This window comes from Salmo salar, chromosome 09 (genome assembly GCF_965601325.2).
Source record: "Salmo salar chromosome 09, fSalSal1, whole genome shotgun sequence".
NCBI classification, from domain to species: Eukaryota; Metazoa; Chordata; class Actinopteri; order Salmoniformes; family Salmonidae; genus Salmo; species Salmo salar.
The window spans coordinates 137,236,064-137,261,937 of record NC_138299.1 but is presented as its reverse complement, the minus strand read 5'-3'; the positions used below and the strand labels follow the sequence as shown (position 1 = coordinate 137,261,937).

The window sequence follows — 25,874 nt, the reverse complement described above, 5'->3', positions numbered from 1 at the left end:
TAATGTTAGATGATTTAATGTTCGTTTATAGGCTTGCCCGATGCCCCATAGATCAGACACTACTTTTTAAAACAGACACTCTCCCATCTTGCCTGCTTTTATAGAAGATATAACTATGATTCATTTTGTTTCCAGACTGACTAAGCAAAAAGGGGTGAACTTAACGGACATCGGACCTAACTACACTGATGGCTTTATACAGATCACATCTGAACACAAGACCAGCCTGGAAAATATATGGCAGTTAAGGTACGGCAGCTGTCTGAGGATATAATACATAACCTAATGATTCAGAAGAAAATAGATGTGCTATAACATAGTAATCAAGCTTTTTAATGGATGGATTTGTTTTTATTTAGGGGGAGTTGCATCACAGGGAAGGTTATAGCTTTGAAATGTTTTGGTAAGTTTCTGCAGGGTACTAACAACACTAACATAATAGTGGATTACATTGTAAATTTATGCATCTCACACACAGGTAAGACCCAATGACCTTCATACGACCACTCATGACTTCATAGTTCTACACATTGGTGGTATACACTAGGTGCACAAAACATTAGGAACACCTTCTCTTTCCTGTGTAGAGTGTGGGACGCGGGCTAAGCTGCCCAGGATAATCGGGGGAGTGGAGGCTACCTTGGGAAGGTGGCCCTGGCAAGTCAGTCTCTACTACAGCAACCGACACACCTGTGGAGGCACCATCATCACCAGCCAATGGGTGGTCACCGCAGCCCACTGTGTGCACAAGTAAGACCCCTCGGGGTAAAAGGTTAGAGGTCAGAGGTCACTGATTCAAGACAGTGTAGTGATGACTAGGGACAGCAATAGCTCTCACTTTCTTTTGCACAAAGTAATTAATACTTTATACAATTGAGAATTGGAGAGCCATCTAGCCGATACACACTTCTTCATCTCTTTTATAACATTCCAGTTATAGGCTGCCACAGGTGTCCAGTTGGGTGGTCTATGCTGGTATTGTCACACGCAGTTCAGCTAAAATGGCTCAGTACACTGGATACGCAGTGGAAAAGATCATTTACAACAAGAAATACAACCCCAGGAGCCACGACAATGACATTGCTCTGATGAAACTCCTGACCCCTCTGAATTTCTCAGGTGACAGGGAACTTGATTACTTCACTTTTGAATGCACCACATATTCCCTTGGCTGACTGGAACACTCAACTATATGATTACAGCAATCAGCTCCAAACCATGTTCCAATATGACTGAAATTAACTTCAACATGACCTACACTGTTTTCTAATATTCCAAATATTATTTTTTATTAAATGTTTTAGATACCATCAGGCCTATCTGTCTGCCACAGTACGAGCACGATCTACCAGGAGGAACACAGTGCTGGATCTCTGGCTGGGGCTACACTCAACCAGATGATGGTACGACTATGTTAAATGAATAATATAATTTAAATAGGAAAATGTAATGTATCTATATCGATGGTTAAATGTTTCCTCATAGCACAAAGACATTTAAATCATAAAAATGAGAGGTATATTTACATTAGTTTGACTTTCTTTGACAGTTCTCATCCCTGCCACTCTAAAAGAAGCTCCAGTTCCACTGATAAGCACCAAGACATGCAACAGTTCCTGCATGTACAATGGAGAGGTCACCCCCCGCATGCTCTGTGCTGGATACACCGAGGGCAAAGTGGACGCATGTCAGGTTAGTTCATAAAAAATACCTGAGTTCTTCCTCCTGTGGTTTGTTTTATGAAGAGATTTACCAAAGGTCAGAGAGTTGTTGTCTTACAAAAGTAGAATTGGTTCTTTATAAAGAGAATATTTTCCCCCAGGTGTCCCCCTTTACTGTTGTAAATTATCAAAGACAAAGCTCATTAGGCATGTGCCTGAGAGGGCATACCAGCTTTATTCAAGGTCCTACCATCAGTGGGGCTCAGGATTCAGCTCAGGATTCAGCTCAGGATTCAGTATTCTACAATATCCCAACCCATAATCCCTACATCACTGTGGCTTAACAATATCTCAACCCGTAACAGTCAGTGTGGTAGTCTGGTAACCAGTGTAATTGACAGCAATGTATATCTGCCCCTGTTCTCTGCCCAGGGGGACAGTGGCGGTCCGCTAGTCTGTCAAATTGACAACGTGTGGAGACTGGTGGGCGTGGTGAGCTGGGGTACAGGCTGCGCTGAGCCCAACCACCCCGGAGTCTACACCAAGGTGGCCGAGTTTCTCGGCTGGATCTACGACATGATTGAGGTAATTTTACACTAACTCTTCTGTTGCATAGGCCTATGTATTGATTCTTTACATATCAGGACCACATCTGCTTTGCAGTTCTGTTTCTCCTCTTGGAATTGCATAATACTGTATGTTACGTTTGTTTTTCCATCCACAGAGCTACTGAGGAGGAAGAGGAATAAGACAATGCATGATCAGGGAGACTCCAGAACAGGCCTAGAGCAAACTGAAACATAAGATGCTCCTGACATTCTTCCTCCTGTACTATAAATGTCATTTTACCTCCTTATAATGGCCATGTTTATTGCAGAAATGCATACATTATTTAACAGTAGGAAATATTTTATACTATACATGTTTGTCATACATTGAATTTTTAGCCCCTGAATGAGAACATATTTATACCATATATTTGTCTTGTATTGAAAATAAATTATGCTTCATATCTAAACATCATTGTTCATTGTCTACTCTGGTGTGATGAAAGAGCTTTATGTGCCAGAGCCATCATTTCAGGATGCAGACGGTGTCCACCGTTTAGTGCAAAGTAGTAGCATCTCACTTCTGTCTGTAGAGGGCATGCATGCACCACTCTCATCTCGTTTCTATAGTAACAGAGATCACTCGCTACAAAGTTGATTTTGTCAACATTTAGCTGTAAAGTTAGCACAGGGGTCGCAAGAACTTGAAGCAAGCAAATTTACTGTGAGTATTTCCATGTGTTTTGTGTTAGAAGGATAACTAACGTTACTGTTCACCATTTGATGCACAGTATTCGTACCAAATAGTTTGAATGTATTGAAAGGCACTGCTGTCTGGTGTATTGCAACCGGTGGTAGACCTAGCGCTAGCTATTTAGCTACTGTAGCTAGCTAGCTAACGTTAACGTTATTTAACCTGGCTATGAATTTTCTCCATGCTTGTTCATCTATAGCTAAACTGTCATTGCCATACCATAATCAAATGCAAAACTCCAATGAGCTCTGTGTATACTAAACTAAATCACTCAATATCTTTTCAGAAATATGTCTTCTTCCCTGGGGTGTACAAAGGAAGTTTTGCAGCAGGTCAACCAGTTCTGGTCCATGTTAGACGACCTGTCTCAGAATGACCCTCAAAGCTACCAGAAGTTTATCGAGAAACAGATGAAACAGGGAACTGATTATAATGCACCGCCTCAGCCTGACTCCTGCCTACTCACCGAAATGCTGGTACCATAAAGTACCTGCTTTTTCTATGAGCAGCTACACCCACACTAGAGTTTATCGATTCAAAACACACAAACTTACAACACTGGCCTACATAAAAATGACATAGCAAAGTGTGTTGATAAGAGAATACTGATTCATTTGTTTGCAGTGCACGTTTGACTGTGCACTGCTGGCTAATAATATGGAGGTGTGAACTATAAAGAGGCTGAACAGTTGCTTTATTGTTTGTGTCAGGAGCCAAAGAAAGGGTTGCTGTACATCAATGTGTGTGGCTGGAAGCGCGTCCCTACCCCTGCTGATGAGAACAAGCCTGTGCCTGTGTGTGGAGGGAGACTGGAGACAGACACTGATGAAGGAGGAGGTACCAAGAGTCACTGTTGTCCTGCAGAACACAAACCTGTATTTCTGCATAATTACCTACATTGTAACCTGTATTACAAGAGGTGCTGGCAAAAAAGTGAACATTCCCCAAATTACTTTCTACTACAGCTGACTTTCTTATAACTTGTTTTATGGTTTTGATACTAATGTTATGTAACACTGTTTGAACTAAAAAGGTGTTTCATTGCCGTTTCTCAGTACTACAACTTGTGTTTCCTGTAATCAGACGACTACAGTGTGATGGATGTGGCGTTCAGCCCTGCGGTGCTGCAGCAGGCTCAGAAGGACAAGAGGGAGAAGGACCAGGTTCACCTGTTAGCCCTGAGCTTCACCCAGCAGCAGCATGGCCTGCTTCTGGCCCAGCAGTACAACGTCAGCAGCAGTAAGCTGAAGGGCAGCCTAGAGGACATGCAGCGCCGCCTGGGTTCTCTAAAACAGTCCAGCCCTGCCACCAACACAGGTAAAGCCTCTACGTAATTATTCCCTAGTTCAAGGGGTTTTATTTTTTATTAAGGTGACACCACCACGAAGATAAAGGCTAGATTATTGAATTAAAATATATTGAGCAATACCTACTAACTACGTAGTGTATTCAATATTTTTTTTAAAGCTATACTGTAGGTGAAGATACATTTTTTGACATTCATTTGACATCAATTTCCCAGCCTCCCAGACCCCAGCTTCCCTGCTTCAGCAGATCTCTCTGCGTGAAGGGCAGACTGAGGACAGTACACCTGTGCAGCTCATCACATCTGTCCAGCTAACTCCTGGGCCAGGGGACCAAAGCAACAAGACCAAGAACCTGATCCAGGTGATCTCCAGCTCAGTGACTGCCCAGCCTCCGCGGCCACAGCACCAGCTCACTGTCAACTCTGACCCCAGGGACCTCTCTCGGAGCCTGGAGCTGACTGTGGAGCTACCAAAGGTTCAGTCCATCACAGAGTGCCATCTCAGCATTTCCCAGGTCAGGGACCAATCTGCTTCCCCTTCCCTTGTGCTATGAATAAGGCCCTGTGATGGATTAACAAAAATTCTGTCCCTCTTGCTTAAACGCTTCTTATGTTGACATAATAGCCTATGTTACATTATAAGTTATCCTTTCTGTGGTCTTGTGGGTCTAATAGTCTGTGTGTGTATTTCTCTGTAGGATGATGTACTACTAGAAGTGGAGGATATGTACCATCTACACCTGGAGCTGCCTGAGACTGTGAATGAGGAGTCGGCCTCTGCCACGTTCAACAAGAAGAAACGGATATTAACTTTGCAAGTGTCTATACTCTAGTGCTGGTACTGCCGACACTAAAAATACGCAAATTCATTAGTAGACAAAAAAATAAAAAATTAACACTGACTTTTCTGGCAAGACACACTTACACCCAGTAGGTGATTTGTCTCTCTGAAGAGATTGGGACTTTGGAAATTAGAGAAGGCAGTAATGTAATTTCTGCTATGCATTCTACAAGCTGTGCGTCTGAACCTTTGTAGTAGTAAACAGTACCTTAGTAAAGACATTCACAACAACATTAATGACTCGAGTGGAATTATAGTCCTCCAGGATCATGAGTTACATTAACTGCATGTCTGGGAAATAATTCACAAACAGTCAATATTCATGTAATAATCCATGTTTATTAAAACTTCAAAATTGTATTGTGAAGAACTTTATTCATATTTGGCAACTACAACTTGTACTTCAAACAGTTACTGTAAGTCAAAGGTCCATAGGACAGAGCCATTTTGAAAGTATGGTTTTATCTCGAAACAGTAATAAATAGATTGGTCCCAACTGTTTTAATAACTACCTCTGCAGGGCTGCTGCGAATACTGAGAGGGTGTTATGACATCATATTCCAGTGGTCACAGTTTGAGGCTAGTGGTTCCCTCTATGGTTGGTTGGTTCCCAGTTCTACCGTCTCTCTCCATGGTCCTCCTCCACCCAGGCCACTATCTTCCCCTCCCAGCCAGGCACCAGGGCTCCATCCTGGAACACCTAAGGACACCATCCAGAACCAGACAGGCACACTCTTTTAATATAAACAACACTACATGACCAACAGTACAGTGCATTCAGAAAGTATTCAGACCCCTTGACTTTTTCCATATTTTGTTACATTACAGCCTTGCTCTAAAATTGATTTAAAAAAAAATAATTCCTCATCAATCTACACACAATACCCCATAATGACAAAGCAAAAACAGGTTTTTAGACAATTTTACAAATGCTTTAAAAATAGAAAAGTGAAATATCACATCAACATAAGTATTTAGACCTTTTACTCAGTACTTTGCTGAAGCACCTTTGGCAGTGATTACAGCCTCGTGTCTTGTGTATGACGCTACAAGCTTGGCACACCTGTATTTGGGGAGTTTGTCCCATTCTTACTATTTACATTTACATTTTAGTCATTTAGCAGACGCTCTTATCCAGAGCGACTTACAGTAGTGAATGCATACATTTCATACATTTTCTTCTCTGCAGATCCTCTCAAGCTCTGTTAGGTTGGATTGGGAGCGTTGCTGCCCAGCTATAGTCAGGTCCATAAGTATTTGGACAGTGACACTATTTGCATAATTTTTGCTCTATAAGCCACCACAATAGATTTGAAAGGAAACAATCAAGATGTGCTTTAAGTGTAGACTTTCATCTTTAATTTAAGGGTTTGTCAAATTGATTGTATGAACCGTGTAGGAATTACAACCATTTTTATACATACATGTTTTTTTAGATGTTTTCTAATCTGGTCTTCCTGTTTTTGAGGCTTACCAATGGTTTACATCTTGTGGTATACCCTCTGTATTTACTCTGGTGAAGTCTTCTCTTGATTGTTGACTTTGACACAGATACACCTACCTCCTGGAGGGTGTTCTTGATCTGGCCAACTGTTGTTAAGGGGTTTTTCTTCACCAGAAAAATAATTATTCTGTCATCCACCACAGTTGTTTTCTGTGGTCTTCCGGGCCTTTTGATGTTCCTGATGTTCCTGAGCTCAACAGTGCATTCTTTCTTTTTAAGAACGTAACAAATAGTTGATTTGGCCACACCTAATGTTTTAGCTATCTCTGATGGGTTCGTTTAGATTTTTCAGCCTAATGATGGCTTGCTTCACTGGCAGTGACAGCTCGTTGGACTTCATATTGAGGGTTAACAACAACAGATTCCAAATGCAAATGCCACACTTGAAATTAACTCTAGAACTTTTATCTGCTTACTTGTAAATCAACTAATGAGGGAATAACACACACGTGACCATGGAACAGCTGAGCAGCCAAATGTCTAGGTACTTTTGATCCCTTAAAAGGGGGGGACCACACATAAAAAGTGCTGTAATTCCTACACCGTTCACCCGATTTGGATGTAAATACCCTCAAATGAATGCTGAAAGCCTGCATTTATAGCTCATTATTTAATGTCAACTCCAATGCTGTGGTAGACAGCTAAAATAATAATATGTCCAAATATTTATGGACCTGACTGTATTTTCAGGTCTCTCCGGAGATGTTTGAACACGTTCAAGTTCGGGCTCCGGCTGGGCCACTCAAGGACATTCAAAGACTTGTCCCGAAGCCACTCCTGCGTTGTCTTGGCTGTGTGCTTAGGGTCGTTGTCCTGTTGGAAGGTGAGCCTTCGCCCCGCTCTGGAGCAAGTTTTCATCAAGGATCTCTCTGTACTTTGCTCCGTTCATCTTTCCCTCGATCCTGACAAGTATCCCAGTCCCTGCCGCTGAAAAAGGCCTGATTGGTGGAGTGCTGCAGAGATGGTTGTCCTTCTGGAAGGTTCTCCCATCTCTACAGAGGAACTCTGGAGCTCTGTCAGAGTGACCATCAGATTCTTGGTCACCTCCCTGGCCAAGGCACTTCTCCCCCGATTGTTCAGTTTGGCCGGGCGACCAGCTCTAGGAGGTTGGTGGTTCCAAACTTCTTCCATTTAAGAATGATGGGGGCCACTGGGTTCTTTGGGACCTTCAATGTGGCAGAAATGTTTTGGTACCCTTGCCCAGATCTGTACCTCAACACAATCCTGTCTCGGAGCTCTATGTACAATTCCTTCGACCTCATGGCTTGGTTTTTGCTCTGACATGCACTGTCAACTGTGGGACCTTATATAGACAGCTGTGTCTATTTAATTTACCACAGGTAGTCGCCAATCAAGTTGTAGAAACATCTCAAGGATGATAAATGGAAATAGGATGCACCTGAGCTCAATTTCGAGTCTCAGCAAAGGGACTGAATACTTATGTAAATAAGGTATTTATTTTTCTTATAAATTTGCTACAAATTCTAAAAACCTGTTTTCACTTTGTCATTAGGGGTATTGTGTGTACAGTCGTGGCCAAAAGTTTTGAGAATGACACAAATATTAATTTTCACAAAGTCTGCTGCCTCAGTTTGTATGATGGCAATTTGCATATACTCCAGAATGTTATGAAGAGTGATCAGATGAATTGCAAATAATTGCAAAGTCCCTCTTTGCCATGCAAATAAACTGAATCCCCAAAAAACATTTCCACTGCATTTCAGCCCTGCCACAAAAGGACCAGCTGACATCATGTCAGTGATTCTCTCATTAACACAGGTGTGAGTGTTGACGAGGACAAGGCTGGAGATCACTCTGTCATGCTGATTGAGTTCGAATAACAAACTGGAAGCTTCAAAATGAGGGTGGTGCTTGGAATCATTGTTCTTCCTCTGTTTACCATGGTGACTTGCAAGGAAACACGTGTCGTCATCATTGCTTTGCACAGAAAAGGGCTTCACAGGCAAGGATATTGCTGCCAGTAAGATTGCACCTAAATCAACCATTTATCGGATTATCAAGAACTTCAAGGAGAGTGGTTCAATTGTTGTGAAGAAGGCCAAGAAAGTCCAGCAAGCGCCAGGACCGTCTCCTAAAGTTGATTTAGCTGCGGGATCGGGGCACCACCAGTACAGAGCTTGCTCAGGAATGGCAGCAGGCGAAGACTTTTGGAGGATGGCCTGGTGTCAAGAAGGGCAGCAAAGAAGCCACTTCTCTCCAGGAAAAACATCAGGGACAGACTGATATTCTGCAAAAGGTACAGGGATTGGACTGCTGAGGACTGGGGTAAAGTCATTTTCTCTGATGAATCCCCTATCCGATTTTTTGGGGCATCCGGAAAAAAGCTTGTCCGGAGAAGACAAGGTGAGCGCTACCATCAGTCCTGTGTCATGCCAACAGTAAAGCATCCTGAGACCATTCATGTGTGGGGTTGCTTCTCAGCCAAGGGAGTGGGCTCACTCACAATTTTGCCTAAGAACACAGCCATGAATTAAGAATGGTACCAACACATCCTCCGAGAGCAACATCTCCCAACCATCCAGGAACAGTTTGTTGATGTCACGATTCTCTAAAGCTGAACCCAGAAGCAGACCAGGACAAGGTCAGTAAAATGAAGGTGAGTATTTATTTACAGACTCGAGGTGAAAATAGAATAATCCAGGAGACGGAGCAGCAGCGGAGGTGAGTTGATGAGAGTGAATAGGCAGATCCAATGATGTCACTGAAACCACTGACGACCAGGCAAGGGGGTGAATGTTCCGGGAGGATGACTGTAGACAGAGTAAACGGGGGTGAGTAACCGGCGAAAAGTACAGAACAACAAAACTAACTCTGGTAACATGAGGCTGATACGCTGACACAACATACTGTTCATTGCTAACGATCCGGCAGGGAATGGATGTCAGGTCAGAGCTTATGAAGAGAAGAGGTGATGATCAGGACCAGGTGTGCAGATGGCTGATGAGATGCAGGTGCGGGTAATCGAGATATCTCCCGCCTAGCTTCATCGCCCGGCAATCAGATAGGGTGTGTTCAGAAACCTCAGGAAACAACTCTAAAACAGAAAACAGGCAGCTCAGGCAGAAAACAGACTCAGGAAGCGGGATTCATGACAGGTGACGAACAATGCCTTTTCCAGCATGATGGAGCACCTTGTATAAGGCAAAAGTGATAACTAAGTGGCTCGGGGAACAAAACATCGATATTTTGGGTCCATGGCCAGGAAACTCCCCAGACCTTAATCCCATTGAGAACTTGTGGTCAATCATCAAGAGGCGGGTGGACAAACAAAAACCCACAAATTCTGACAAACTCCAAGCATTGATTATGCAAGAATGGGCTGCCATCAGTCAGGATGTCGCCCAGAAGTTAATTGACAGCATGCCAGGGCGGATTGCAGAGGTCTTGAAAAAGAAGGGTCAACACTGCAAATATTGACTCTTTGCATCAACTTCATGTAATTGTCAATAAAAGCCTTTGACACTTATGAAATACTTGTAATTATACTTCAGTATTCCATAGTAACATCTACCAAAAATATCTAAAGACACTGAAGCAGCAAACTTTGTGAAAATTAATATTTGTGTCATTCTCAAAGCTTTTGGCCACGACTGTAGACTGATGAAGAACATTTTTAATTGAATCCATTTTAGAATAAGGCTGTAATGTAACAAAATGTTGAAAAAGTCAAACGGTTTGAATACTTTACCGAATGCACTGTATGTGAACACCTGCTCGTTGAACATCTCATTCCAAAATCATGGGCATTAATATGGAGTACTGATACGGGTACTGATGCTGGGCAATTAGGCCTGGCTCGCAGTTGGCATTCCAATTCATCACAAAGATGGGGTTGAGGTCAGGGTTCTGTACAGGCCAGTCAAGTTCTTCCACACCGATCTCGACAAATTATTTCTGTATGGACCTTGCTTTGTGCACAGGGGCATTGTCATGCTGAAACAGGAAAGGGCCTTCCCCAAACTGTTGCCACAAAGTTGGAAGCACAGAATCGTCTAGAATGTCATTGTATGTCATTGTATGCAGTAGCGTTAAGATTTCCCTTCACTCGAACTAAGAGGCCTAGCCTGAACCATGAAAAACAGTCCCAGAGCATTATTCCTCCTCCACCAAACTTTACAGTTGGCACTATGCATTCAGACAGGTAGTGTTCTCCTGGCATCCCCCAAACCCAGATTTGTCTGTGGCTGAAATAGCCAAATCAACTCATTTGAAGCGGTGTCCACATACTTTTGTATATGTAGTGTATGACATATACAGGGACAGTCTCTAAACACATATCAACCTTAATAAAGAATCCACATCTTTATGATCTTAAAATAGTTACTGGGTTTTGGAACTATTGCCAATTCCAAGTGTTTTCTCTTTTCATTTTGGTCATTCAGTCATTTCCCTCTAAGTGGTAACATTTGACCCTATCTAAATGTAAACCCAAAGCTGTAATCCAAAACATGCCTACCTCCTCCTTCACAGTCCCAAACTCTGGGTCGAGGGCTTTGAAGTGGTACCTGAAGCTACCCTGGCGGTCCACCGCTGTCTTGAAGTCTCTCAGAGTCACCTCCCCCAGCCTAACAGCACAGCACAGTCTCAGTGTCAGATGACATCATGGTACACTGATCTGTGCAGAGACACAGACATGCACATTCCCTCACAACGCTACAGCGCATAGACACACAATACACACACCAATGACACACATGCATGCATTCAATACCCAAAGCAGCCATCAAGGCAAAGGGTGGCTACTTTTAAGAATCTAAAATCTACAATATATTTTGATTTGTGTAACACTTTTTTGTTACTACATGATTCCATATGTGTTATTTCATAGTTTTGATGTCTTCACTATATTCTACAATGTAGGAAATTGTAAAAAAAAAAAAAAAAAACCTTGAATGAGTAGGTGTGTCCAAACTTTTGACTGGCACTGTACATTGCATCCACAACTTACAGGCAGCATGCAACACAACGGTACATATGCAATGGACATCATCAAGACCCAAAGAGGGATTCTGGATTCGTACCTTTTGGAGATGTTGACCAGGAAAGGAGTGAGTGAACGATCAGTGAAGTAGAGGACTTTAGTGGAGACTGTGGAGTCCAGGCCAGGACTACTGTGGGAGTGAGCTATTTCTGAAAACAAATCAAAACATATAGGTTCGCTTACTGGCTACAGCTTAAAGACAGGATTGATTGATTTTATTTACCAATTAAAAAACACATATATACACAGCATATACATAAAAAAACATGACAGGGATATCACAAGAAAGTCAGACGTATTTCCATGGTACAAAAACATTACAACGTTACATAGATACAGACACATGAAAATGTGTCTGGCTAGATCATTACCCAGCTTTTGACCTTTTTAAATGAAATAATGGTTTTGATTGGATTTATTAGGATCCCCATTAGCCAACGGCAATGGTGACAGCAAGTCTTATTTTGGTCTGACACATAACGAAAAATACATTACAGACAAAAGACTTTACAATATACATACATTTAAAATCAACATGTAGTGTGTGTGCGCATCTATCAGGTACACAGTGCATACACACAACAAGTAGTTCACATGGGGGAGAGGCGTTGTGCCGTGAAGTGTTTATTTGTTTTTTGAAACCAGAATTTCAAACACAATGTTTCTTATAAAAACAAGAAGTGATGCGGTCAGTCTTTCCTCAACTCTTAGCCAAGAGAGACTGGTGTCCATAGTTTTAATATTAGCCCTCTGATTACAATGAAGAGCAAGACGTGGCGCTCTGTTCTGGGCCAGCTACAGCCTAACTAGGTCTTTCTTCGCAGCACTTGACCATGTGACTGGACAAAGATCAAGATAAGATCAAACTAGAGCCTGCAGGACTTGCTTTGTGGAGTGAAAAAAGCAGAGCATCTCTTTATTACGGACAGGCCTCTCCCCATCTTTACAACATTGAATCTATATGTTTTGACCATGACATTTTAAAATCTGAGGTAACACCAAGTAATTTAGTGTCCTCAATTATGGTTGCCATGGCTTTGAGTTGATGTGGTAGTTTGTTCCACTCAACAACGCCGGAATATAAAAAAGTGTTCTTACCAGATAGACTCTTACATTTAAAACAGGCAATATCAGTCTCTGGTTCTGGTGTTGTATTGGTGGACATCTCTTATATATGTAAAATAATTTGATAGGTACCTGGGGGCTGAGTCTGTAATAATTATGTGGACCAGACCAAGTTGGATTAAAATGACCCTTTTCTCTACAGATAACCAGGATAGCTGATTAAAATGCTTGATAGCTCCTAACATATGTTCAATGTAATTGAATTAAACAATTAGATAAAGTTGCGTGAAAGAGAATTATCAAGGTTGTTGAGAACGGCATACAGTGGCTTGCGAAAGTATTCACCCCTTGGCATTTTTCCTATTTTGTTGGCTTACAACCTGGAATTAAAATATATATATATTTTTATCATTTCATTTACACAACATGCCTACCACTATGAAGATGCAAAATATTTTTTCTTGTGAAACAAACAAGAAACAAGACAAAAAAACTGAAAACTTGAGTGTGCATAACTATTCACCCCCCCAAAGTCAATACTTTGTAGAGCCACCTTTTGCAGCAATTACAGCTGCAAGTCTCTTGGGGTATGTATCTATACGCTTGGCACATCTAGCCACTGGTATTTTTGCCTGTTCTTCAAGGCAAATTGCTCCAGCTCCTTCAAGTTGGATGGGTTCCGCTGGTGTACAGCAATCTTTAAGTCATACCACAGATTCTCAATTGGATTGAGGTCTGGGCTTTGACTAGGCCATTCCAAGACATTTAAATGTTTCCCCTTAAACCACACGAGTGTTGCTTTAGCAGTATGCTTAGGGTCATTGTCATGCTGGAAGGTGAACCTCCGTCCCAGTCTGAAATCTCTGGATGACTGAAACAGGTTTCCCTAAAGAATTTCCCTTTATTTAGCGCCATCCATCATTCCTTCAATTCTGACCAGTTTCCCAGTCCCTGTTCTTGAGGTGATGAGAGGTGCTGGGTTTGCGCCAGACATAGCGTTTTCCTTGATGGCCAAAAAGCTCAATTTTAGTCTCATCTGACCAGAGTACCTTCTTCCATATGTTTGGGGAGTCTCCCACATGCCTTTTGGCGAACACCAAACATGGTTACTTATCTTTTTCTGGACACTCTTCCGTAAAGCCCAGTTCTGTGGAGTGTACGACTTAAAGTGGTCCTATGGACAGATACTCCAATCTCCGCTGTGGAGCTTTGCAGCTCCTTCAGAGTTGTCTTTGGTCTCATTGTTGCCTCTCTGATGAATTCCCTCTTTGCCTGGTCTGTGAGTTTTGGTGGGCAGGTTTGTTGTGGTGCCTTATTCTTTCCATTTTTTAATAATGGATTTAAATGGTGCTCCATGGGATGTTCAAAGTTCTGGATATTTTTTTACAACTCAACACTGATCTGTACTTCTCCACAACTTTGTCCCTGACCTGTTTGGCGAGCTCCTTGGTCTTCATAGTGCCGCTTGCTTGGTGGTGCCCCTTGCTTATTGGTGTTGCAGACTCTGGGGCCTTTCAGAACAGGTGTAGGTTGGAGTCATTAAAACTCGTTTTTCAACCACTCCACACATTTCTTATCAAAAAACTATCGTTTTGGCAAGTCGATTAGGACATCTACTTTGTGCATGACATAAGTCATTTTTCCAACAATTGTTGACAGACAGATTATTTCACTTATAATTCACTGGATCACAATTCCAGTGGGTCAGAAGTTTACATACACTAAGTTGACTGTGCCTTTAAACAGCTTGGAAAATTCCAGAAAATGATGTCATGTCTTTAGCAGCTTCTGATAGGCTAATTGACATCATTTGAGTCAATTGGAAGTGTACTTGTGGAGGTATTTCAAGGCCTACCTTCAAACTCAGTGCCTCTTTGCTTGACATCATGGGAAAATCAAAAGAAATCAGCCAAGACCTCAGAAAACATTTGTAGACCTCTACAAGCCTGGTTCATCCTTGGGAGCAATTTCCAAATGCCTGTAGGCACCATGTCCATCTGTACAAACAACAGTACGCAAATATAAACACCATGGGACAACGCAGCCGTCATTCTGCTCAAGAAGGAGACGCATTCTGTCTCCTAGAGATGAGCGTACTTTGGTGCGAAAAGTGCAAATCAATCCCAGAACAACAGCAAAGGACCTTGTGAAGATGCTGGAGGAAACAGGTACAAAAGTATCTATATCGACAGTAAAACGAGTTCTATATCGACATAACCTGAAAGGCCGCTCAGCAAGGAAGAAGCCGCTGCTCCAAAACCGCCATAAAAAAGCCAGACTACGGTTTGAAACTGCACATGGGGAAAAAGATCATACTTTTTGGAGAAATGTCCTCTGGTCTGATGAAACAAAAATAGAACTGTTTGGCCATAATGACCATTGTTATGTTTGGAGGAAAAAGGGGGAGGCCTGCAAGCTGAAGAACACCATCCCAACCGTGAAGCACGGGGGTGGCAGCATCATGTTGTGGGGGTGCTTTGCTGCAGGATGGACTGGTGCACTTCACAAAATAGATGGCATCATGAGGCAGGAAAATTATGTGGATATATTGAAGCAACATCTCAAGACATCAGTCAGGAAGTTAAAGCTTGGTCCCAAATGGGTCTTCCAAATGGACAATGACCCCAAGCATACTTCCAAAGTTGTGGCAAAATGGCTTAAGAACAACAATGTCAAGGTATTGGAGTGGCCATCACAAAGCCCTGACTTCAATCGTATAGAAATTTTGTGGGCAAAACTGAAAAGCATGTGCGAGCAAGGAGGCCTACAAACCTGACTTAGTTACACCAGCTCTATCAGGAGGAATGGGCCAAACTTCACCCAACTTATTGTGGGAAGATTGTGGAAGGCTACCCGAAACGTTTGACCCAAGTTAAACAATTTAAAGGCAATGCTACCAAATACTAATTGAGTGTATGTAAACTTCTGACCCACTGGGAATGTGATGAAAGAAATAAAAGCTGAGATAAATCATTCTCTGTACTATTATTCTGACATTTCACATTCTTAAAATGAAGTGGTGATCCTAACTGACCTAAGACAGGGAATCTTTACTAGGATTAAATGTCAGGAATTGTGAAAAACTGAGTTTAAATGTATTTGGCTAAGGTGTATGTAAACTTCTGACTTCAACTGTATATATACTGAGATCATGTGACAGATCATGTGACACTTAGATTGTACACAGGACTTTATTGAACTAATGATTTGACTTCTGAAGGTAATTGATTGCATCAGATCATATTTAGGGGCTTTATAGCAAAGGGGGGGAATAGATGTTCACGCACCACTTTTTAAGTTTACATTTTTTTTTACATTTTGAAACAGGTAATTTTTATAATTTCACTTCACCAATTTGGACTATTTTCTGTATATCCATTACATGAAATCCATTTAAATTACAGGTTGTAATGCAACAAAATAGGAAAAACGCCAAGGGGGGTGAATACTTTTGCAAGGCACTGTAGGAAACAGTATATCTTACTTGAGCTGGGTGGCCATGAGTCCCTGTCTGTGGGGTTGGCTCTTCGTCCTGGTGATTTGTACAGACCCTACAAGAAGACAGAGTCACAGTTACTAGGAGAAATGCCAATTCAGTCAGTCACGATGTGCACACGATAAACACATGATTATGATCAGGTGCAAAATATAACGCTAACAGCATACACACAGCACCCACCTCTGTGGTTTTCTGTGTGTATTGTTGTGTGTGTGTGTGTGTGTGTGTGTGTGTACCCCTCTGTCCTGCTGCCTGCGGCGTGTGTCGAGTGTGTATAGGCGGTCCATGAGACTGGCCACCCCTTGCTCCAGTGTGTCCAGGGTGTGATGCTGAGGGTCGTGACCTGAGAAACCATCTCTCAGACTACGCAGGGCCTCCCTTACCAGCTGCAGTTCCTCTCCCTGCTAATACACACAAAATGACATAAACCACTAGAACTGGTGGCCAGGTCAATCTGAAGGTTGTTGATCATTTGGCTATGGCCTTTAACCTCCAGTAGGTCTCTAGCTCTAGAGACAGCTATAATGATGACATGAAACACAAATTAAATTAATCACACACTCCCTCCCACCAACATGTAAACACATGTAGGAAATGTACATACAGTGCCTTTGGAATGTATTCAGAACCCTTGACTTTTCCACATTTTGTTAGGCTACAGCCTTATTCTAAAATTGATCGAAATTGTTTTTTTTCACCTCATCAGTTTACACACATTACCCTTTAATGACAATGAAAAAACATATTTTTTGAAATGTTTGCTAATTTATTAAAAATGAAAAAATGAAATATAAGATTTACATAAGTATTCAGACCCTTTACTCAGTACTTTGTTAAAGCACCTTTGGCAGCAATTACAGCCTCGAGTCTTTTTGGGTATGACGCTACAAGCTTGGCATACCTGTATTTAGGGAGTTTCTCCCATTCTTCTCTGTAGATCCTCTCAAACTTTGTCAGGTTGGATGGGGAGCGTTGCTCCACAGCTATTTTTAGGTCTATCCAGATATGTTAGATCGGGTCGTTGTCCTGTTGGGAGGTGAACCTTCTCCCCTGTCTGAGGTCTTGAGCACTCTGGAGCAAGTTTCATCAAGGATCTCTCTGTACTTTGCTCTGTTCATCTTTGCCTCGATCCTGCTAAGTCTCCCAGTCCATGCCGCTGAAAAAACATCCCCACAGCATGATGCTGCCACCACCTTGCGTCACCGTAGGGATGGTGCCAGGTTTCCTCCAGATGTGACGCTTGTCATTCAGGCCAAAGAGTTCCATCTTGGTTTCATCAGAGCAGATAATCTTGTTTCTCATGGTCTGAGAGTTTTTAGGTTCCTTTTGGCAAACTCCAAGCGGGCTGTCATGTGCCTTTTACTGAGGAGTGGCTTCCGTCTGGCCACTCTACCATAAAGGCCTGATTGGTGGAGTGCTGCAGAGATGGGTGTCCTTCTGGAAGGTTCTCCCATCTCCACAGAGGAACTCTAGAGCTCCGTCAGAGTGACCATCGGGTTCCTGACCAAGGCCCTTCTCCCCGATTACTCAGTTTGGCCGGGTGGCCCCTTCTAGTTAGAGTCTTGGTGGTTCCAAACTTCTTCCATTTAAGAATGATGGAGGCCACTGTGTTCTTGGGGAACTTCAATGCTGCAGAACATTTTTGGTACCCTTCCCCAGATCTGTGCCTCGACACAACCCTGTCTCGGAGCTCTACGGACAATTCCTTCAATCTCGTAGCTTGGTTTTTGCTCTGACATGCACTGTCAACTGTGGACCTTATATAGACAGGTGTGTGCTTTCCAAATCATGTCCAATCAATTGAATTTACCACAGGTGGACACCAATCAAGTTGTAGAAACATCTCAAGGATGATCAATAGAAACAGGATGCACCTGAGCTCAATTTCGAGTCTGATAGCAAAGGGTCTGATTCCTTATGTAACATTTTATTTATTTATACATTTGTAAAAATGTCTGAAAACCTGTTTTCACTTTGTCATTGTGGGGTATGGTTTGTAGAATCCTGAGGATTTAAAAAAAGTTTTTTTAGAATAAGGTTGTAACGTAACAAAATGTGGAAAAAGTCAAGGGGTCTGAATACTTTACGAATGCACTGTAGGCGGACATGACTCACAGCTGTGTGTTGGAAGGCCGGACCAGGGGGTGGGCTCACAGAGTTACTGTACCCACTCTTTTCACTCCTAGATGACTGAAGAAAAATAGATATAATAAATCTTACCAACTTTGCAAGCTACAACAAATACATGTCACTTACTGTAAGTGCAGTGGAAGCAGTTTGATTATGGTACCATACCCTGTGGCTTCCTTCATTAGAGTTGTGCCGAGCATCGTCCAGTTTCATTTGCTGTTGCTGAAGTAGTCTATCCTTTTTTCCAAGTTGCTGCTGGTTTTATAGACATATCACTGAGATATCTGTGATACTTTGATACATTTCAACTACATAATCATATCCAAATGTTAAAGTGTGTTGAAATTGTGAAAATGCATTTAGTTCCTGATCTTACCTCATACTCATTGAGTAGGTTGTTCCGATCGCTCAACTTCCGTTTGAGCTCTGCCTACAAATATACAAAAATATACTTATATTTGTAACGTGGATGAACAAAACATGAATATTTTAATACATAAATAGATAGAGCCATTGAATATAAAGGTCAAATATTCATTTGAAATGTCAACGTATGTATTATCATATCATCTGACTCACGTTCTCCCCCTCTAGTTGCTCTTTGCCCATGCTGCACCTCAGTAGCTCCTGCTTCAGCTGCAGCACCGCAGCCTCCTGTACAGACATACGCTGCTGAAGAGCATCCTAATGAGGAAAGGCAGATCAAAGACAACGCTAGAGAGGCCGGCTTGCCTACCAAAGAGTAAGGACCCACATACGGATCATTATGAAGCCTAAAACAGTGCACACCACTCTTCTGTAAAGGAACACTGGAGGCTAAAAGGGGCTGCTTCTCTACACAGAGCTGGCATGAGAACTGAATAAAAGCCACTAATCCATGTATAAGTAATGATCCAAACAAACTTAAGAGGGTTTGACTGGCAGGTCTTACCTTAATAGCCTGAAGGTGGCGTGCCTCTTGCTTGTGCCTCAGAAGCTCCCTCTGAGAGGACAGAAAGACAGACAGACAGACTCAGAGACATTTCATTAGGAGGGGAAGGACTGTGTTCTTATGGCAGCTCATCCACATTAAGCCCAATTACTACTGTACCTTCAGATCAAGAGCCTCCTCCATGCTTTGGTCCAGACGACTGCGGATTAGAACCTTCAAAGCGAGGGGATGAGCGGCATTATGTGAGAATAGAGAAATGTCAGAGCTTATAAGGAGACAGTGACCTGGCATGAAAGCAGGCTAAGCAGATAACATAGACTAATTCATGCTTCAACAGTATCTGCGTCTTCTCTGGACTCTAGAGTGACAGTAAAAACATTATAGCATGCCAGGGTCTGACACCGTCACATCACAGTGAGTGGCTGAACATGCTGTATTATCTAAAGTGACTGTAAAGAAGATGGGGGCGGACACAGTACCAGCTGCTGCTCAGAGTTAGCTCTGCTATCACCGAAGCCCAGGGAGACGTCCTGCTCGTCCTCAGGGAGAGAGCCGTGCAGCAGTAGTGCCTGGAGAGAGAAGAAAGGGATAGACACATACTGTACCTACTGTATACGTAACATAAAGTCTATACACCCAGAATATATTTCACAGTATAAAAACACATCAGAGAAAAAGACAGCCACACACACACACACACACACACACACACACACACACACACACACACACACACACACACACACACACACACACACACACACACACACACACACACACACACACACACACACACACACACACACACACATAGATATGGATGTACAACCTCACCTATACCAAACGGCTGCCAACCTGAACTGGACAGTGAAAATAGAGCAAATGCTTGGCTTGGACATTTGCAGGACCATTTTAAGCTCAGTTGGGCAGGGCGGGGTAGAGGTGGGGGGTGATTTTTATACCTGACATGATAGATTAGATTGTGCTAGTTTAGAGCAGTTAAATCCTGATACAAGATAAAGCTTGGATGATCACAATCTCATTGTATACTTACCTTAGCTGGAGCCTTGGAGGGATACATCTTAGACACACTAAACATGTTCACATAAAGCTACACTGAACAAAAATATTAACGCAACATGTAAAGTGTTGGTCCCATGTTTCATGAACTGAAATAAAATATCGCAGAAATGTTCCATATTCACATAAAGCTTATTTCTCTCAAATGTTGTGCACAAATTTGTTTAGATCCCTGTTCATGAGCATTTCTCCTTTGCCAAGATAATTCATCCACATGACAGGTGTGGCATATCAAGAAGCTGATTAAACAGCATGATCATTATAAAGGTGCACCTTGTGCAGGGGATAATAAAAGCTCACTCTAAAATGTACAGTTTTGTCACACAACACAATGCCACAGATGTCTCAAGTTTTGAGGGAGCGCGCAATTGGCATGCTGACTGCAGGAATGTTCACCAGAGCTGTTGCCGGATAATTGAATGTTCATTTCTCTACCATAAGATAATTTGGCAGTACGTCCAACCGGCCTCACAACCGCAGACCGCATGTATGGTATCGTGTGGGCGAGCAGTTTGCTGATGTCTACGTTGTAAACAGAGTGCCCCATGGTGGTGGTGGGGTTATGGTATGGGCAGGCATAAGCTACAGACAACAAACACAACTGAATTTTATAGATGGCAATTTGACTGCACAGAGATACCGTGACTAGATCCTGAGGCCCATTGTCGTGCCATTCATCCACCGCTATCACCTCATGTTTCACCATGATAATGCACGGCCCCATGCCGCAATGATCTGTACACAATTCCTGGAAGCTGAAAATGTCCCAGTTCTTCCATGGCCTGCACACTCACCAGACATGTTACCCATTAAGCATGTTTGGGATGCTCTAGATCAACGTGTACGACATCGTGTTCTAGTTCCTGCCAATATCCAGAAACTTCCCACAGCTATTGAAGTGGAGTGGGACAACATTCCACAGGCCAAAATCAACAGCCTGATCAACTCTATCCGAAGGAGATGTTTCGGGCTGCATGAGGCAAATTCTGATCCATGCCCCTATCTTTTTCTTAAGGTACAGTATCTGTGACCAACAGACGCGTATCTGTATTCCCAGTCATGTGAAATCCATAGATTAGGGCCTAATGAATTTATTTCAATTGACTGATATCCTTATATGAACTGTAACATATGTTTGTCTGACTGACTGTGTGTCTCTGGGTGGCAGGTATCTGTGCATATGGGGCAGCAGGTAACCTAGTGGTTAGAGTATTGGGCCAGTAACCTAAAGGTTGCTGGATCGAATCCCCAAGCTGACAAGATAAAAATCGATTGTTTTGCCCCTGAACAAGGCAGTAAACCCACTGTTCCCTGGTAGGCCGTCATTGTAAATAAGAATTTGTTCTTAACTGACTTGCCTAGTTAAATAAAGGTTAAGTTATTTTAAAACATCTGTGTATGTCAAGCTTATTGTGTTGTTATATTCATTTTTATTTCTATTCGTTTTAAGATTGTTATTTCAGTTAGTTTTCAGATCCACTTGACTACTTTTTATTTAGTTTAACTTCTTAAAGTATAGGGGGCAGTATTTTCACGGCCGGATGAAAAACGTACCCAAATTAAACGGGTTACTACTCTGGCCCAGAAACTAGAATATGCATATTATTAGTAGATCTGGATGGAAGCTCTGAAGTTTCTAAAACTGTTTGAATGGTGTCTGTGAGTATAACAGAACTCATATGGCAGGCAAAAACCTGAGAAAAATTCAACCAGGAAGTGGGAGATCTAAGAATTGTAGTTCTTCTTTCTAATACCTATCGAAACTACAGTGTCTGTGGGGTCACGTTGCACTTCCTAAGGCTTCCATTGGCTGTCAAAAGCCTTCAGAAAGTTTTTTCATCATTGTCCTGTAACCGGGCAGAGAATAGTATCTCAGTCAATGAGTGGACTGCCTATGGACAAAGGAGATTGATGATATGCGATCCCGCGATCGCGCCGTTCCTTCTTTTTCTTCTTGAATGAATACGCTATTGTCCGGTTGGAATATTATCGCATTTTTACGTTAAAAATACCATAAAGATTGTTTTTAAACAACGTTTGACATGCTTCTAAGAACGGTAATGGAACATTTTGACTTTTCGTCTCTGGTACTGCGCTCGCGCGTTATGCCTTTGGATAGTGATCTGAACGCACGAACAAAACAGAGGTATTTAGACATAAATATGGATTATTTCAAACAAAAACAACATTTCTTGTGGAAGTAGCAGTCCTGGGAGTGCATTCTGACGAAGATCAGCAAAGGTAAGAGAATATTTATAATACTAATTCTGAGTTTAGGTGATCCCAGAACTTGGCGGGTGTCTGTATAGCTTGCTTTGATGGCGAGCTATGTACTCAGAATATTGAAAAATGTGCTTTCGCCGAAAAGCTATTTTAAAATCTGGCACAGTGGTTGCATAAAGGAGTACTGTATCTATAATTCTTAAAATAATTGTTATGTATTTTGTCAACGTTTATGATGAGTATTTTTGTAAATTGATGTGCACATTCACTGGAAGTTTTGGTGGGAATACATTTTCTGAACATCACGCTCCAATGTAAAATGCTGTTTTTGGATATAAATATGAACTTTATCGAACAAAACATACATGTATTCTGTAACATGATGTCCTAGGAGTGTCATCTGATGAAGATCGTCAAAGGTTAGTGCTTCATTTAGCTGTGTTTGGGGTTTTTGTGACATATCCTTGCTTGGAAAATGGCTGTGTGGTTATTTTTGTCTATGTACGGAGCGTTGGGTTGTTTCTTTCTATTGTAGACTATACCGTCTGTGTAGTGGCAAGCCTCCTAACATGGTATGCATAGGAAAGAAAGAGTTGGCTGATATTTTGTCTTACTCCCTAAAATGTTTTTTTTTATCTAACATAATCTAATGTTTTGCTTTTGCTGTAAAGCCTTTTTGAAATCGGACAATGTGGTTACATTAAGGAGAAGTGTATCTTTAAAATGGTGTAAAATAGTTGTATGTTTGAGAAATTGAAATTATGATATTTTTGCTGTTTTTTATTTTGCGCCATGCTATTTCACTGGCTGTTGAATAGTGTGGGACGGTCACGTCCCACCTTGCCCAGAGAAGTAAAGTTTCATAAAAACAGTTCTATTTTGTTCTTATATTATTTTGTTTCCGTTTTAGTGTTACAGACAGAAAGATGCCTATGCACGAGAGGCTAGGAGCCATCTCACTGGATGCGTTCGAGCGGATCGCTTTGGTTAAGTGTCACTGCCTTTCAAAGTGTGTTGCATTCTGGGGATAAAATTGCCCCTACAAGTCGACTGCAGGAACTTTACAAAAATCATGTGATCAAAGGTCATGAAGTTCTGACTGCAGTCAACAGCAAGTTTCTGCAGTTGCTCTTCATGAACTTCATCCTGTAGCCATCGCCTGTATTTTGGGAGGCTCTATTGTCAACAAATCACTAGGGTACAGTAGATATATACAAATAAATGTGATATTGGCCTAATTGATTGTACAATGTTTACACACATAATATTGTATTATGATTTCAGTTTGTGAGTGTGTGATATGGGGGTTAGAAACATTTCGACTTTATAAAGAAAACCTTTAATAAAAAATGGCAACACTGCCATGTTGATCTGAGCCATTCCACTGGGCACACACTGGTTGAATCAACGTTGTTTCCACATAATTTAAATTAAATTACATTGAACTAGCGTGGAAAAGAGGTTAAATTGACGTCTGTGCCAGTGGGTTACTGTTGGAAAACCACATTAGTGTCCGACTTTTGGCTGTCCCAGATGCACCTCCCACAACTTCGCTCCTCGACTTTCGTCTGCAGTCGGTTGCTTTAGCCTTACCACTCAAACATGCCCAAAATCTGCAGTGCTGCTCGTGGTTAGTCATTTCGCTGAGTCTTGTAACGGTCGTCGTATGTAATGGACCAAGGCGCAGCGGGTTGAGTGCTCATTTTAACTTTAATTGAACACTTAGCAGAATAAACTAAGTTTGAGCCTATTCCTGGAAACATTGAACCACTGTAGTTTACATCAATTTTAATTTCTAGTGGTAGCTAGAAAAGTTATATTTTAGCGTTTTAGTGTTTCAGTGAATTGTTAGTGAGGGAGGCCCTGCTCTCTCGCTTCCCCAGTTGTTTAGTTAATTTTCATGCCAATCTCCTTTGCATTAGCGTAGCCTCTCCTGTAGCCTATCAACTATGTGTCGGTCTATCCCTGTTCTCTCCTCTCTGCACAGGCCATACAAACACTTCACATCGCGTGGCCGCTGCCACTCTAACCTTGTGGTCCCAGCGCGCAGGACCCACGTGGAGTTCCAGGTCTCCGGCAGCCTCTGGAACTGCCGGTCTGCGGCCAACAAGGCAGAGTTCATCTCAGCCTATGCTACCCTCCAGTCCCTTGACTTCTTGGCGCTGACGGAAACATGGATTACCACAGAAAACACTGCTACTCCTACTGCTCTCTCCTCGTCTGACCACGTGTTCTCGCATACCCCTAGAGCATCGAGCCAGCGGGGTGGTGGCACTGGAATCCTCATCTCTCCCAAGTGGACATTCTCTCTTTCTCCCCTGACCCATCTGTCTATCTCCTCCTTTGAATTCCAGTGCTGTCACAATCACTAGCCCATTCAAGCTTAACATCCTTACCATTTATCGCCCTCCAGGTTCCCTTGGAGAGTTCATCAATGAGCTTTACGCCTTGATAAGTTCCTTTCCTGAGGATGGCTCACCCCTCACAGTTCTGGGTGACTTTAACCTCCCTACGTCTACCTTTGACTCATTTCTCTCTGCCTCCTTCTTTCCACTCCTCTCCTCTTTTGACCTCACCCTCTCACCGTCCCCCCTACTCACAAGGCAGGCAATACGCTTGACCTCATCTTCACTAGATGCTGTTCTTATACTAATCTCACTGCAACTCCCCTCCAAGTCTCCGATCACTACCTTGTATCCTTTTCCCTCTCGCTCTCCTCCAACACTACTCACTCTGCCCCTACTCAGATGGTATTGCGCCGTCGCAACCTTCGCTCTCTCTCTCCTGCTACTCTCTCCTCTTCCATCCTATCATCTCTTCCCTCTGCTCAACCCTTCTCCAACCAATCTCCTGATTCTGCCTCCTCAACCCTCCTCTCCTGCCTTTTTTCATCCTTTGACTCTCTATGTCCCCTATCCTCCCGACCGGCTCGGTCCTCCCCTCCTGCTCCGTAGCTTGACGACTCATTGCGAGCTCACAGAACAGGGCTCCGGGCAGCCGAGCGGAAATGGAGGAAAACTAGCCTCCCTACGGACCTGGCATCTTTTCACTCCTTCCTCTCTACATTTTCCTCCTCTGTTTCTGCTGCTAAAGCCAGTTTCTACCACTATAACTTCCAAGCATCTGCCTCTAACCCTAGGAAGCTCTTTGCCACCCTCCTCCCTCCTCCCTCCTGAATCCTCCTCCCCCTCCCCCCCCTCCTCCCTCTCTGCGGATGACTTCGTCAACCATTTTGAAAAGAAGGTCGACGACATCCGATCCTCGTTTGTTAAGACAGACGACACCGCTGGTCCTGCTCACATTGCCCTACCCTATGCTTTGACCTCTTTC

The 25,874-nt window shown here is 42.5% G+C and overlaps 3 protein-coding genes across 12 annotated transcripts in view; 2 read left to right on the top strand and 1 right to left on the bottom strand.

Moving 5' to 3' along the window:
• Positions 1-115: 115 nt before the first annotated feature.
• On the top strand, positions 116-2,679 carry LOC106613029 (transmembrane protease serine 5). Its single transcript, XM_014214896.3, has 8 exons — positions 116-249; positions 360-403; positions 588-750; positions 935-1,119; positions 1,305-1,403; positions 1,550-1,692; positions 2,094-2,246; positions 2,386-2,679. The coding sequence occupies exons 1-8, from the start codon at positions 116-118 to the stop codon at positions 2,392-2,394; spliced, it is 930 nt and encodes a 309-aa protein (XP_014070371.2). The 3' UTR covers positions 2,395-2,679.
• A 124-nt stretch (positions 2,680-2,803) lies between these two features.
• Positions 2,804-5,468, top strand: pih1d2 (PIH1 domain containing 2). 2 transcript variants are annotated; one of them, XM_014214659.2, is made up of 6 exons: positions 2,804-2,933; positions 3,250-3,439; positions 3,674-3,800; positions 4,047-4,280; positions 4,486-4,784; positions 4,968-5,468. In XM_014214659.2, exons 2-6 carry the CDS (start codon positions 3,254-3,256, stop codon positions 5,100-5,102), a joined length of 981 nt encoding a protein of 326 aa, XP_014070134.2. In that variant the 5' UTR covers positions 2,804-2,933; positions 3,250-3,253; the 3' UTR covers positions 5,103-5,468.
• The window catches only part of dixdc1a (DIX domain containing 1a), a 35,260-nt gene continuing 14,815 nt past the window's right edge, over positions 5,430-25,874 (bottom strand). For 3 of the 9 annotated variants that reach the window (XM_014214900.3, XM_014214897.3, XM_082956336.1), the window contains exons 4-15: positions 19,721-19,810; positions 19,401-19,454; positions 19,242-19,292; positions 18,890-18,994; positions 18,687-18,740; positions 18,476-18,565; positions 18,296-18,370; positions 16,417-16,584; positions 16,166-16,232; positions 11,657-11,765; positions 11,092-11,200; positions 5,430-5,810 (exon numbers count right to left, since the gene is read on the bottom strand). In XM_014214900.3, the coding sequence (XP_014070375.1) occupies positions 5,727-5,810; positions 11,092-11,200; positions 11,657-11,765; positions 16,166-16,232; positions 16,417-16,584; positions 18,296-18,370; positions 18,476-18,565; positions 18,687-18,740; positions 18,890-18,994; positions 19,242-19,292; positions 19,401-19,454; positions 19,721-19,810 (1,056 nt within the window). In that variant the 3' untranslated portion in view covers positions 5,430-5,726. The other 6 variants (XR_014378899.1, XM_014214901.3, XM_014214899.3 and 3 more) reach the window with 6 other exon arrangements.

Bases quoted from the DNA above. Each gene is read 5' to 3' on its own strand.
- LOC106613029 (XM_014214896.3), top strand. From the start codon at position 116: ATGATTCATTTTGTTTCCAGACTGACTAAGCAAAAAGGGGTGAACTTA. The intron at 751-934 runs GTAAGACCCCTC...ATAACATTCCAG, and splicing joins GCAGCCCACTGTGTGCACAA to TTATAGGCTGCCACAGGTGT. The intron at 1,404-1,549 runs GTACGACTATGT...TTTCTTTGACAG, and splicing joins CTACACTCAACCAGATGATG to TTCTCATCCCTGCCACTCTA.
- pih1d2 (XM_014214659.2), top strand. From the start codon at position 3,254: ATGTCTTCTTCCCTGGGGTGTACAAAGGAAGTTTTGCAGCAGGTCAAC. The intron at 3,801-4,046 runs GTACCAAGAGTC...TCCTGTAATCAG, and splicing joins AGACACTGATGAAGGAGGAG to ACGACTACAGTGTGATGGAT. The intron at 4,785-4,967 runs GTCAGGGACCAA...ATTTCTCTGTAG, and splicing joins GCCATCTCAGCATTTCCCAG to GATGATGTACTACTAGAAGT.